This window comes from Chiloscyllium punctatum, chromosome 6, assembly GCF_047496795.1.
Source record: "Chiloscyllium punctatum isolate Juve2018m chromosome 6, sChiPun1.3, whole genome shotgun sequence".
Taxonomy (NCBI): Eukaryota; Metazoa; Chordata; class Chondrichthyes; order Orectolobiformes; family Hemiscylliidae; genus Chiloscyllium; species Chiloscyllium punctatum.
Window position 1 is genome coordinate 84070617 of NC_092744.1, and position 14998 is coordinate 84085614.

General features: G+C 39.6%; 1 protein-coding gene across 4 annotated transcripts in view; it reads left to right on the forward strand.

The window, feature by feature from the left end:
• Positions 1-14998, forward strand: part of LOC140479158 (septin-2) — an 80431-nt gene that overhangs the window by 49254 nt on the left and 16179 nt on the right. For all 4 annotated transcript variants that reach the window (XM_072573129.1, XM_072573126.1, XM_072573130.1 and 1 more), the window contains exons 4-7: positions 2953-3039; positions 8156-8279; positions 8752-8886; positions 10410-10527. In XM_072573129.1, coding sequence (XP_072429230.1) covers positions 2953-3039; positions 8156-8279; positions 8752-8886; positions 10410-10527 — 464 coding nt within the window. The remainder of the gene's footprint in view (positions 1-2952; positions 3040-8155; positions 8280-8751; positions 8887-10409; positions 10528-14998) is intronic.

The following is a 14998-nucleotide window of genomic DNA, read 5'->3' on the forward strand; positions in this document are numbered from 1 at the left end:
ACACTTGGAATATTGTGTCCAGTTCTGATCACCCTATTATCGGAAAGATAGAGGCTTTGGAGAGGGTGCAAAGAAGGTTTACCAGTATGCTGCCTGGACTGGAGGGGCTTGCCTTCTGAAGAGAGCTTGACTAACCTGTGACTTTTCTCTCTGGAGAGGAGGAGGAGGAAGAGAGGTGACCTGATCGAGGTATTCAAGGTAATGAGAGGAATAGATAGAGTCAATAGCCAGAGACTTTTCCCCAGGGCAGGATTGACTGGCACAAGTAGTCATAGTTTTAAGATATTAGGAGAAAGATATAGACGGGACATCAGAAGAAGGTTCTTTACGCAGAGAGTTGTGAATGCATGGAATGCGTTGCCAGTGGTGGTGGTGGAAGCAAAGTAATTAGGGACATGCATGTCCAGCAGTTGCTTACATGTGGTTAGCAGTGATTTGAGGGATGCGTAAGTTAAGTTATTTTACTTTACATTAGGATTAATCCTCGGCACAACATTGTGGGCCTGTTCTGTGCTGTACTCTTCTATGTTCTAATTGAGGTATAGAAGATGCTAAAGGGCAATGATCAAATAGATGTACAGAGGATGTTTTCTCTGAAAGGGCAACCAAGAGCAAGAAGTCATGGTGTTAAGATAAGGAATGGCAAATTTAAAACGTGAGCAATTAATTCTGTCAAAGGGTTGTTAATCTGTGGCATTCACTACCTCACTGGAGCAGATATTGACTAAATCTGAGTCGATATATATTTTACTTTTAATGGATTAAAGGGTAATGGATAGTGGGCAGGAAAGTCAAGTTGAGGCTAACATGAAATTAGGTGTGATTGTATTAAATGGTGGAGTAAGCTCGAGGGGCTCAATATGCTTACTCCTGATCCTAGTTTTTAGCTTCTGCATCTGCAGTGCGGTTTCACATGAATCAAACTTGATTGAGTTTTTTGACGAAGTAACAAAGAGGATTGAGGGCAGAGTGGTAGACGTGATCTATATGGACTTAAGTAAGGTGTCTGACAAAGTTAGATCACGTGAAATACAGGGAGAATTAACCATTTGGATACAGAACTGGCTCAAAGGTGGAAGACAGGGGGGTGGTGGAGGGTTGTTTTTCAGACTGGAGGCCTGTGACCAGTGGAGTGCCACAAGGATCGGTGTTTGGTCCACTACTTTTCATCACTTATATAAATAATTTGAATGTGAGCATCAGAGATTTAGTTAGTGAAGTTTGCAGATGACAGCAAAATTGGAGGTGCAGTCGACAGCGAAGAAGGTTACCTCTGATTACAATGGGATATTGATCAGATGGGCCAATGGGCTGAGAAGTGGCAGATGGAGTTTAATTCAGATAAATGTGAGGTGCTGCATTTTGGGGAAATCAAATCTTAGCAGGACTTATACATTTAATGGTAATGTCCTAGGGAGTGTTGCTGAATACAGAGACCTTGGAGTGCAAGTTCATTGCTCCTTGAAAGTGGAGTTGCAGGTCGATAGGATAGTGACGAAGGCGTTTTGGTATGCTTTCCTTTTATTGGTCAGAGTATTGAGTGCAGGAGTTGGGAGGTCATATTGCAGCTGTACAGGACATTGGTTGGACCACTTTTGGAATACTACATGCAATTCTGGTCTCCTTCCTATCGGAAAGATGTTGTGAAACTTGAAAGGGTTCAGAAAAGATTGACAAGGATGTTGCCAGGGTTAGAGGATTTGAGCTACAGGGAGAGGTTGAATAGGCTAGGGCTGTTTTCCTTGGAGAGTCGGTGACCTCATAAAGGTTTACAAAATCGTGAGGGGGATGGATAGGATAAATAGACAAAGTCTTTTCCCTGAGGTCAGGGCATAGGTTTAGGGTGAGAGGGGAAAGATATAAAAGAAACCTGAGGGGCAACTTTTTCACGCAGAGGGTGGTGCATATGTGGATAAGCTGCTAGAGGAAGTGGTGGAGGCTGGTAGAATTGCAACATTTACAAGGCATCTGGATGGGTATATGGATAGGAAGGATTTAGAGGGATATGGGCCAGGTGCTGGCAGGTGGGACTAGATTGGGTTGGCATACCTGATGGGCATGGACAAGTTGAACCGAAGGGTCTGTTTCCATGCTGTACATCTCTATGACTCTATGACCAAATGAGTCTGAGTAAAAATTAAAAGAAATACACAAACTCTACCTACAATTGCAAATCCTATGGCTTTTTGGGGAATTTATGCCTGGGTTCAAATATTAGCACCTAATTGTCAGTCCTTTAGCGAAACATGCGTTGTCTATAAGAAAGATGGGAAGAAACTAATCCAGAAACCACCAAATCGTTCACCCTAACTATACTAACCTTTTATATGTTAAATTTCATTTACCACTTAACTTGCAGATTGGATAGTTTATCTTTTTCTGTTAATGTTTACCTTTCGATCACTGATCATGTTTTAAATTCAGCCCTCGAAATTCCAAGATTGGGTTATCATTAAGGAGCATTTAGCAGGGGCTACACTCTCCATCTAAACCGAAGGTCATTGATATTATCATAAACAGAAGATACCACAAAGCAACATCATATTATTATCATCATTTTCAAAAAAAAATGTAATTCCAATTTATAAATAGTCTAGCTCCTACAAAGTTCTTGAGAATGCATTGAAGACAGGCTTCATTCAGGGAATAGGTTTCGGTGATGAGGATCACCTTTTTTTGAATGTTGACTTGAGGGCCATCAAACTGCTTTGTGTTAACTTGATGGTGAATCTTACAGCTGTCACTTGGGAGTTCCATGTGGACTGCTTGGAGTTGGAAAACAAGATAATGATTAATGCACTGGCCTCCAGAATTTCAACTTGTAAATTTTCACTTGCTTCATTTCCTCAACAATTGGGGTAAACTTGTAAATTGTTTTGCACTAACTAATGCGTTTCAGTCTTCCTAGCAGTGTGTTGATCGTCTATTTAAACATGTTTGTTTTATATGTAGGTGAATCTGGCTTGGGAAAATCAACATTAATCAACAGTCTCTTTCTGACTGACCTCTATCCTGAGAGAGTTATACCTGGAGCTGCAGGTAAAGTGCTGCTGATGTAACTTCTTTTATAAATATCATTAAACGCATGTGCATGTTATTCAAAATCCTTGAGCTGAAGGAAATGTTGGTTACAGGAGGGGGATCTAGTTTGATATTAATTTTTGAAGAAAGGGGAAGAAGAGCGTTTCTCATCAGCTGGTGTGTTAGTCTTGGATTACTGTTCTGGGCAGATCACAGAATGTTTGAATATGGAAGGAGGCCATGTGTAATCCTGCACATTTGTTTCTTTTAAATAATTATTCAACACCACCTTGAATGCCACCAAGTGACCTTCTTTCCACCACTTCCAGACAGTGCATTCCACGCTCTTTTAGTACTTGCTGTTTGAAAACTCTTTTCCTTGCCCTCTTGCTTCTTTTGCAAGAACACTAAAACTCTGTCTTATGGTTATTGATCTGTTTAGAAGTGGGAACACTTTCTCCCTATCCACTCTGACCATTGCTTTGCAAGCTATCATTATTTCCTCTTAGCTGTCTCCTCTCCAGGGAAATCAGTCCCAACCTTTTCAATTTATCCTTGTAACTGCCCAACCCCTAGAACCATTCTATACTTCCTATTCTCGTGTTGGAGGCATATCTCAGAAGGAGTTCAGTCCTGGTTTTGTTCAGGTGTGTGTGCTGTCTTTCCCCAGGAATCTAAAGTCCTCCTTTGTGCTCTGCCTTTCCAACCACACATTCGTCAGTCACGTCTTCCTATTTCTGTACTCATTTGTATGTGACACTGCAAATATTCCAAAGATCAGCTACCAGGACCTCCGAAAGTAGTAATTTTCTACCTGCTCCATAAATTCCTGTTCTCTTATTCATGTGGACAAGACCTCTGACTGTTCACTCTGCACTGATGTCATTGACCGTAGCACCAGCGAAACACCAACCCACCTTGGAATCGTGTGCCTGTCTGTTCCTATAACTGAAGAAGTCCCAATCGCTATTGTGCTTCCATTCCTCTTTCCCTCCTGTATAGCTGGGGCACCTGTGATGTCACAGCCTTTTGCTTTTGCTGCACTCGTTCAAAGATCTGTCTCCTCACCAGTGTATGAAATGAAAACAAGTTTGTGAGCTGGACCTCTCTGGGGTCATCTGCACTCTGTTTCTCTTTGCCCAAATTTGCAGTGTAGCCACCTCTTTGAGCATGCTATCAATATGGTTCTCTGCCACGTCGGTACATCTCAGTGACAGCAGCTGCATCTTAAGCTCTGAAACTGGGTGCTCCACCTTGTGCAGCCAGTGATATTTGATGCACATAGGCTCATCTAGGAAGTGTTCACTGCTCCCCACATGTCACAAAATGGACTTTCCACTTGGTCATGACCTTAACTTTTAAGTTACTCACTTAATGTAAATTGAATTACTATAATCTTACTCTTGTGCTGTTAACAGGACTGCAGCTTAGTAGAAATTAGAATTTTTTCACCTTACGCTCAAATTAGCTTCTCTTCTGGTGCTTTTAGATTCTTCCTTTATCCGTGCTAGTTTGGAAATTTTGGCTTTCAATTTTTTGCAGTTAAGAGTCCCCTAAGGCAGCTGCTCAACAACATAACAATGTATTATTAAGAGTCATTAATGCACAGAACAACAATTGGGATTAACTGGTTTCAAGCCCATTTTATAACATGGTTTTCAAATTCACTGCCCTCACTCCACAGGAAATAGAGGATGAAAGGCACCTTGGTGTGAATTTCCACAGATTCTTGAAGGCAATAAGCCACCTTTTTTTTTCAAAAAACTGTTTGAGGGCAAATGGAATATTTGCCTTCTAGTCTCGGCATTGAATACAAAAGCAAGGAGGTTATGATGGAGTTGTGTATAATACTAGTCAGGCCACAACTGAATAATGTGTGCGGTTCTGGATGCCACACAAGGGAAGGATGTAATTGAACTAGAGAGAGTGCAGAGGAGATTCATCAGGATATTGCTTAGGCTGGAGTAATTTCACTATGAAGAGACAGTAGATCAGATGGGGTTGTTATTCCTTACAGTGGAAAAGGCTGAGGGGAGCCCTGATTGAGGGGTACAAATTCTGAAGATGTTTAGACATCTTGTTGTTTTTGAAAACTTTCCCCTTCAAGGAGTCAGTAACTGGGGAACAGTTATAAGGGAAGGAGCAGGTGGTTTTGACAACCCAAGTATCTGGAAGTCCACCTAAAAGGGTGGTAAAGACCAGAACCCTGAGATATCTAAAGTATTAATTGGGCAAGCATTTGTAACATACAGGGCCAAGTGTTGGATAATGGGATTAGAATAGATGGATGTTTGACTGGCGGAGACACAATGAGCGAAAGAGCCTCTTTCTGTGCTTTGTATATTGACTCTGACTTCCCGATTGCTTGGGCTTCTGGTCCTGGTGAGATTCCTGGTTCGTACTGTGTTTCTTGTCCTTGTTGAACCACATGCTTTATCTTGGCTTCTGTCTGCTGTTCTAGCTCCCCCTCCTACAATATGATTACTTTCGACAGTTTGTGGCCTCTTTCAAGGCCATGTTTGCTCCTGGACCCATTGTTCGAAATTCTCCTCTGATTTCTTAAGTCCCATCTTTCAACTCTGACCTCAGAATTACAATATTATTCTGGGCAAGTAAGATCCCAGACTGGAACTTGTCCTTTCAAGCCATGGTTTAATTGGTTTTTGTTTATTTTTAATTAAATGGTCTGTTGCTGAAACATAAGCATTGCTGCACATTTCGCTTTCACAAGAACAAATTTATTAAGTAAAGAAACAAAGATTAAAATATAATGAACCAAACCATCTACGTGTACAAATTCAAGCATGTGTAATCTCGTTAATCCCAAATCACCTGATAAATTAAAAGAAAATCAGTTTTTGTTTCATACCCAAAATATAACTTGTACACTACTCTCGCCAGAGTTCCCGTATCTAATGTCTTGTTACATTTAAGCTCCTTGTGATTTCAACTTTTAGACTGGAATTGCAGAGAACTCTCAGTATACTCAGTTTTAAGACATCTCTTCAAGGTTGTATTCCAACACTTCTGATCTGGGACTAATACTAACTTTTCATTTGAGGTAACCTAGTTCAACTGTCCGTCCTTCTCCACCCTAAAGCCCTCCCCCACTGTCTCATTTTATTTGGCTCTCGGCAGAAAGGATCCATTTTTTCCCTTCCACATCTTTAATTTATACCCACTTTGTTTTACATCTCTGCTTTCAACACAGTTAGCAATCCCTTTATTTTCTGTATGGAGCCTCCATAGCATGGGTTTCCCTCACTGCTCCTTTGCTTGTGTCAAAAGTACAAAAGCCACCATTTTTTTAAACCCTTTTTTTTCAGTCCTGAAGCAATTGTAGTAGACTGTGATATAAACTATTTCTTTGGATCCACTTCCAAACCTCCTGAGTTTCTCCATTTTTATGTCAATTGTGGCAGTTTGATACTCCAAGCTGTGCAACTTTTGGCTGTGAGATGTATCTGGTGCCTCACTGTTTTCTGTAATTGCTCTAAAATCTGAAAAGCTGCAGTCCGTACCAAGTAATCTTGAAGCGTGTACCCAAACTATCTGATTCCCATGTTGTATAATTTTTTTTTGTCTTTGCCATAACCTTTTTTGCATCCCCCTCTCTTCCATGATGAAACATATCTCCCAAATTGAAACAGATTTCTGATGGCCTTGCCTTCCTCCTTGAGGCTCACTAAATTCTTTGAGCCTTTGGCTTTAACCAAGGCCTTTCTCCTGCAAGCAGTCTATTCGAATACTCTGAAAAAGTATTGCAGCTAATTGCAGCACGTTCCCAAGCTGGAGACCGATCACTATTACACTTAAATCTCCTATGTATTATTGTTAACAGACGAATATGATTGTCAGATCTACCAAGACAAAAAAAGTGTTTTATTCTTTATCCCATGCCCTTAAATCAATTGCATGACCTTGATGACATCTCTGAGGGCAGACTTAGTATATGTTTTGATACTGTCCTTCAAGATTTCTTTCAAATCTCAAATCACTTATCTCTTCTATGAGCTTATTATCTTTCTCCCTTTTAGTTCAGCATCCCTTGCTGTAAGTTTCTATCTTGTAGAGATAAATGATCTGTTTGCCTATATCCTTTTAACACTATTGACTTTTGTCTTCTAATTCTAATTTTTCTAAAATCTATTTGTGCACATCTTTGGAGCAAGTGGGCTCTTGCTTCAGGTTAAGGACACTGGCACAGCATCGCAAGAGCCGTAAATCAATTTGATTATACCCCGAGCTTTTCTGGGTTTCATTTGGTTATTGTAAATCCCAAATTCTCTTCATTTCTCAAAATTATCAGTACTTCTGTTCTTGTTTCTGTTAGTTCCAGCTCTCCTTTTGTAGTGTCACCAATGAGCCATTCTCTGCCAATTTTATACTCCAAAAAATAAGTATTTAAACAGAATTCCAGTCTTAAATGTGCATTACTTCAATTAGCTGCAATCAAGCTCTTGCATAAGCCCTTCTTCAGGAATGAGGAGGGTGCCCTGAAGAAGGGCTTATGCCTGAAACATCGATTCTCCTGCTCCTTGGATGCTGCCTGACCTGCGCTTTTCCAGCAACACAATTTTCAGCTCTGATCTCGAGCATCTGCAGTCCTCACTTTCTCCTACAATCAAGCTCTTCCACTGATTACTATTCTCCATATTTTTGCAGCTAATTCAAACCCATAATATATCCATCATCTTTTCCCTCATTCCATTAAGTCTCAGGCATTCCTCCAGGCCCTTATCATCTAATGTATTGACACAGTGGACATTAGGCTGTTTCGGCTTGTGGGTGAGTCCATGAATAGGGGACACCTTTTTAACATTTTAAGATGGAGATGAGGGCAAACGTTTCTTGAGGTTTGCTAGACTTTGGAACACAGTGTCAGAAGGCAGTGGACATATGGTTATTGAATATCTAAGGTAGAGGTAGATTATTGTTAGTCGGGGAGTGAAGGGTTATTGGTGTAGATGGGAATGTGGATTTGGGAACACATACTGATCAGAGCAAGGTTAAAGAGCCAAATGGTCCATTACTCTTGATTCCAATGTTCATTATGCATGGAGAAACCCAAACACTGTTAATGAAACATCAGTTTGGTCACATAGTGGCTCATAAGCATTTGTCTTTATTTCAGAGAAAATTGAAAGAACAGTCCAGATTGAGGCTTCAACTGTTGAGATTGAGGAGCGTGGTGTAAAACTGCGCCTGACTGTAGTTGATACACCTGGATATGGGGATGCCATCAACAGCCAAGACTGGTATGCTAGCTTGTTGTAAATTGCAATTGGAATGACTTTTGTGATCCAAGTTTCAACAAGCAATTGTTTAAACTTTGGTTTCTTGTGATCTGTTAGCAATTTGTAAGTGTCGTAAGTCTACATATCTAAGAGCGCTTGCTGCCATTTTTAATGGCTTGTCAATCGTCACATAAAAAGTGCCTCTGCTCGTGGAGTGATTTCATACCTATTTTATTTTCCATGGCTGTCGTGGTGTTCCTTACATTGGCACTGTCATAGAATGACATACTTGCAGCTTCTAGCAGTTTATTACTGGGATTTCTGGAATAATTGTGTGCATAATAAAATTTGATATACTGAGTAACTTTTGAAGAATTGCTGCAACAGTAACCCTGTAAACAGGTTGTAAAACACTTTGATTGCAAGTTTGAGTTTTTTATTGAAGGTTTTTGTCCCTGTCCAGTTAATTGGTGGTTGTTCTGATATTTTTCAGTTTTAAGACAATTATTTCATATATTGATGACCAGTTTGAGCGGTACCTTCATGATGAAAGTGGATTGAACAGACGACACATTATTGATAACCGGGTCCATTGTTGCTTTTATTTCATCTCTCCTTTTGGCCATGGGTAAGCATGATTCCTGGTTTGGTGTAATAAAATAATTTGTGTTCATTTTGCTTCCAATTATTGATAGAGTTCAAACTATCACTTGGACTTTTAAAGCAATGTGCAATTGTACATCTAATCTGTGGTCAGGAATGGAAAACTGGTGAATGCAACCACAAACTATTTTGGCATGAATGATTACCTGGTCAGTATTCCTGCTGAAATGAGAATGAAAGAGTCTGGTGTCTGTGCATAAAATTTAATTTTTATCCATATCACTTTGTTATACTTTCTCTTTCCATCTACCAAGCATAATTGAAGGAAAGCTGTATTTAGGAGGCACATCAGCAGTGCTTAAAATAGCCTGTCAGCAAACACTTCCCACTATCTGTTAATGGAATCATAGAAAGGATACAGTACAAAACGAGACCATTTGGCCTATTGTCTGCCACTTCTCTGCAAGAACGATTTTAGTTGGGGCCCTTTTTTTCTTTGCCTCCAACCCTATAATTTTTGTTCTTCTTCAGATTATCTTTTAATTCCGTTTTGAAAGCCATGATTACATCTGTTTCCATCACACAATCGAGGATTGGTTTCAAGACCTTTAAATATTTGCTGTGTTTATATTAAAAAAATCTTTTTTTATTTATGTTGCCATTGCTGCTTTTGTCAATCACCTTAATTCAGTATCTTATGGTTCCCAATCTGACCAGGGGGAACAGTTCATCCCTATCTAATCTGTTCAAGACCCCCTGGTGATTTTGAATAACTCCATGAAGTAGCTCTTTTAACCTTCCTATAAGTAAGGAGAATAGCCTCAACTTTACCCATATATCTGTACAAATGAAATTTCTTAATCCTGGAACAATTTTCATAAACGATTCAGCACTCCGATACCTACACATTTTTGCTGAAATCTGATGTCAAGAACTGACTACTATACCAGTTGAGGCTATGCTAGGTTTTCTGAAGGGTTCATCAGAACTTCCTTGCTTTTGTTCACTCTGTTCCCATTTATTAAGGCAAGGCCCACATGCTTTCATTGTTCTCTCCACTCGCCCTGGCACTTTTCTAATGATTATCTTCCCAGCCCCTCCTTCTAGTGCACTCTCTCCAGAATTGTATGTTTTCTTCTATTCCCCCTCACTATTCTTCCTATTAAAATGAATCACTTATGTATTAAATTCCATCTGTCACTTTTGACCACCCGTTTTACCAAAATGCCTGGTCTGTCTGTCTTTTTTTTTGAAGGTCATCTCTACTCCGATTTCATAACATTTCCTAGTTTTCTTTGCGCATTTTGAAATTGTGCACTGTACACCAAAGTATAGGTAATTAATATCAAAAGTAGGGGATTCGAACAGTGATATTTGTGATGGCTGAAGTGTTTCTTTAATCTGAAAACAGTTGTTTTCCACTGCCATTTCATGTTACTCAGCCAATGTTATATTCAAGCTGCTACTCCCCTTTTATTCCATTAGCTCAAACTTTGCTCACAAGTCTGTGTGGTGTGTTATCAAATTGTATTTGTCTTTTTTTTAAAGACTGAAGCCCCTAGATGTGGAGTTCATGAAAGCCATACACAATAAAGTGAATGTTGTTCCTGTTATTGCTAAGGCAGACACTCTTACACTGAAGGAAAGAGAGAGACTCAAAAGAAGGGTAGGTACAGTAAAAAGTGTTTGGAAATTTAGTGTCACTGTCAAACTTTATGTGGAGAAATTTGAAGCTCTATTATTAGCGTCAAATTGATGTATGGTGACAGTGCCTTAAACAGTCTCTGGGTGCCATCTTTCCATACCCTGGTCTTACGGTAATGCTTTTCTTGAGCTTCCATTCATGAACTGCTTGGAAGTTAACTGCTCGTCTCTTCATATACAAGTTGTGCAGTCACTCTCCATTTCCAGGTGCAAAGTTTCACAAGGACACTTCTATTAAATGATCATTTACAACTGATTAACATGATTTGAGAAAGAACATCCTAATATAGTAATGTGCTGAAGGTTTAATCAGCCAAGTGCAGCACATTGGACTGGACATGGTTCTGTGTCTAATTTCCCACAAGTTCCTAATTCAGTCAAACTGATTTGAAGCAATTACATAGTGAGAGGCATAAAGAGAAATAAAACCACAAGGTCACCAGTATTGTTTAAATGGAGTCTACCTACTTCCCTAGATTTTGCATTGGGAATACTGTTTAAATGGAGGGATACTGCAGAACTCGACAACACTGGGATCTGGGCATTCTGGTACATGAGTCCCTAAAGTTGTAAAGGTGGAGCAAATGAATTGGAAGGCAAATGCAATGTTGTCATTTATTGCAAGACAATAGATGTAAAAGAGATTTTTTTTTTCAAAGTGTTACAAGATGTTTGTGAGACCAACTGGAGAATTGTGCACAGTTTTGGTCTCCATTTTTGAAGACTGATGTAATTAAATTAGAATCCATTTGGAGAAAATTCATTTAAATGTTTCCTGGCATAAGAACTTGAAAGATTTGTCAGGGTTGGTCTAAATTCATTGCAGTTTAGAAGAATGAGAGGTGATTATTGGAATGTAAGATCTTAACTGGATGTGATAGGGCAGATACTGACAGGATGTGTCTCCTTGAGAGAAAGTTGAGCTAAGGAGCCTGGTTCTAAATACAGTGCCTTCCAATTAGTATGGTAATTAGAACAAATTAATCTGTGGAATACTGTGTTGGAGAGCAGTCAAGACAGGGTCATTGCATATTTTTAAGGTACAGTTAGTTAGGGAGTTTTTGTACAATAAGTCACAAGGTAAGCACAGTTGAGTTTGCAATCCAATCAAGTGACAGGCTCAAGGACCCAAGTGATCACTCCCTACTGTTTTGTGTGTGTTTGCTGGAGACTGAGACAGTCTCAAGTTCTAGAAGTGTTTCACATGTCAAGTTTGTGATCAATTGTGCTTTAAACTATCCTTATTCTTTAGTCTGAAGGGTTGGATTCCCAAGTATTTATACCTATTTATATGACTTGTATTGCCATCCACACAGATGTGCAGGAAGCCATTGTAAAGACCTGTTTATGGACTTTCCCAGAATGTCACTGTTTGGAGTCTGTCTGATTCCAGGACAAATTGAGTAGCTGAAGGCCAAAAAATCCTACGGGTGAATTGTGCCGCAATGTTTGTGGACCTCCTCACTTGGATTGAAAAGACTGAATTTGTGATGAGTTAAATGAGGCTAAGTAAGTTCCCTAGCTTTAGCTGAACAGAGTCATGAGGAAAGGAGCCTCACTTGGAAAGACAGTTCTGCTTGTGCTTGTTGCAAATTAGGTTGGCAAAAGAGTCAAAGCTAAGGATCGCTTTGGATTGATTCTGGGAAAATTGAATGCTTACATAAAGGATGATGCATAGTGTATACCTTGAAGCATTTTTTCCCAATTGGCCTAAGAGTGTGAAGCAGGTGAGTATTCCATTCTGTGGTGTACACGTTGGCTACAAATGGTGTTTAGCTGATTTGAGCCTTAGCCATTTTTTTGCAGTATGTGCCTTGAAAATGTGGTAGGTAGTGCCAAAGTGGCAATGTCACTGGGCTGGAAATCCAGAAGCTGGGACATCCAAATAAAATCTGTCACCCTTGTATGTGACTCCAGACCCACAGTATTGTGTTGACTTCTAACTGCCCTTTGAAATGACCTTTCGATAAGTTGCTTTCTTAAAGGGCAATTTAGGGATGGGCATTCAGTGCTGGTCTCGCCATTGATGTCCACAACCATGAATGAAGCAAACAAAACTGAAATCTTGAGCTGATATTATTCCAGCTGTTAAATAGATATTCAACTTGACTTTAAATGTTCTTGATTTCTATGGAGGTTATAATGGTTGCATATGATGGATATTAGATGGCTAATAGAAGTGAGAACCAGGTTGAATATAAACAGTTCAACAGGAAGATGAAGAAAGATAGGTGAAGAGAAAATTTGGGAAGAGAGTCATTGGCTTATGTGAAGAGTCTACATGTCATCTGTATCAATTCTGCAAATGGATGGATAGTAATAAGAGGTGTGGGGCCAATGTTTAGTCCAAAAAACAGAGTTTTAGATTGAGCCAGATACTGAGTCACTGTTTATCTGTAACAAGGAAGAAGACAAAGTGAAAAAGGACAGTGGGCTATGCATGGCTTGAGGAAATACCAAAAAAATCTGGCCGTACTTAAAATTGATAAATCATGAGAGCCAGGGAGATTACATAGGAGGATGCTAATGGAAGTGAGGATGGAAGTTGCAGGAGTAGAAGTTATAATTTTCCAATATTCTTTGGGTGCAAGGTTGGAGCAGAGGGCTGAAGAAGGCAAATGCTCCACCCTTGATCAAAAAAAAAGTGGAAGGATAAACTATAGGCCAGACCTTTTTAACCTTGCTGGTGGATAAGCTTTGTGAAAGAACAGTGAGGTAAGTCATTTGGACAATGGTGAATTAATTGCACAGAGCTGCAATAGATTTCTTAGGAGTAACTCTTATTTAGCTAGCATTTATTTTTTGTTGAGGGGTTTGATGACAGTAATGCCATTGTGTACAGACTTCCAGAAGGCATTTGATAAGGTCCCAAATGATAGGCTTGCTAACAAGGTTGATGTCCACAGAATAAAGGGGAGAGTAGCATCAGGGATCATTTGTTTACACACAGCTGCTTATTTCAGACATTTGGTTGTTTTAATCATAAATTTTAAAACAAATCTTTTGTATCAGAAGATGCTCTGATAGAACTGTACATCATGAGAGGAGTCCACTTGGCTGACTGTGGCAGTGCTGGCTCTGGTACCAGACACTCCACTACCGTGGACCTCCAGCGCAATAAGTATAATATTGCATGCAATCAAAGACCAGTAAAAAAGACTATCATTGTCTAACTACAAAATAAATAAGGGCATGGCACAAGAATGTATCTATCCCTAGTTTGGACTAATATCCATCGTCAAAGATGGGCACTGTTGATAGATGACATGTGTCACACATTATTTGAGGGAAGGTGATGGCCTAAGTGGCATCATTGTTGGACTGTTGATCCAGAGTCTCGGATCATGTTCTGCAGACCAGGCTTTGAACACCACCAAAGCAAATTGTGGGAATTTGAATTGAATTTTAAAATCTGGAACTAAAGAGTCTAAATCTCTATTGTCAATTGATTTACTAGTGCCCTTTAAGGAAGGAAACTGCCATCTTTACCTAGTCTGGCCTACATTTGACTCTCAACCCCACAGACATGTAGTTGACTCTTTACTGCCTTCTGGGCAGTAAATACTATCCTGGCCAGTGACACCTTCTTTCCGCGAATGAATTAAAAGAAAGTACTGAAATGCTATGGTTACTGGACCTCCTCAGTGAATTTTTATACTGGAATAGTGTTGTAATTGATCCTTTGTGGTTGGAGCGATATTTAGAATTCAAACTAATTAGATGGTATTTCATGGGCAATTCCTAACTGGTTCTTATTGATGGAGCTTGAAATTTAATAGGTTGCAAAATGAACCAATGCTACACAGGTTATATATAGGTATTGCAGGTGGGGAGGGGATTAACAGCACGGAAATGGGCCGTTTGTTCCAAAAGATCTATGCTATTGGAAAAATCTGATCGAAGTAGAACTATAGCTGCTGTAACTCTCCAGTTCATTCTTTGTTTGTAGCCATACTTGAGTATGGAAAAAGTGAGGATTGCAGATGCTGGAGTTCAAAATCAAAAACTCTGGTGTTGGAAAAGCACAGTCGGTCAGGTAGCATCTGAGGAGCAGGAGAATTGACGTTTTGAACATATGTTCTTCATCAAGAATGCACATTCCTGATTAAGAGCTTATGCTTGAAACGTTGACACTCCGACTCTTCGGGTGTTGCCTGACTGGCTGTGCTTTTCCAGCACCACGTTTTTTGACCCCGCATTATTTGTATGCCAAATGTATCATTTTGTAGGTGTTGCTAATGAGCAAAAACACTGATTTGAAGAAACCGATGTCTCCTGAAAAAAGCCATAATGTGTATTCAGTTGCCATTGTCTAGGATCCTAACCAAGTGTAGGTTGTTCTGATTTCCAAACTTAAAATTCTCAATTGAATTTAAACTCTTTAACTAGCATGAGGTAGTGACTCGATTGTTGTGTTAAGCCTCTTTCATTAA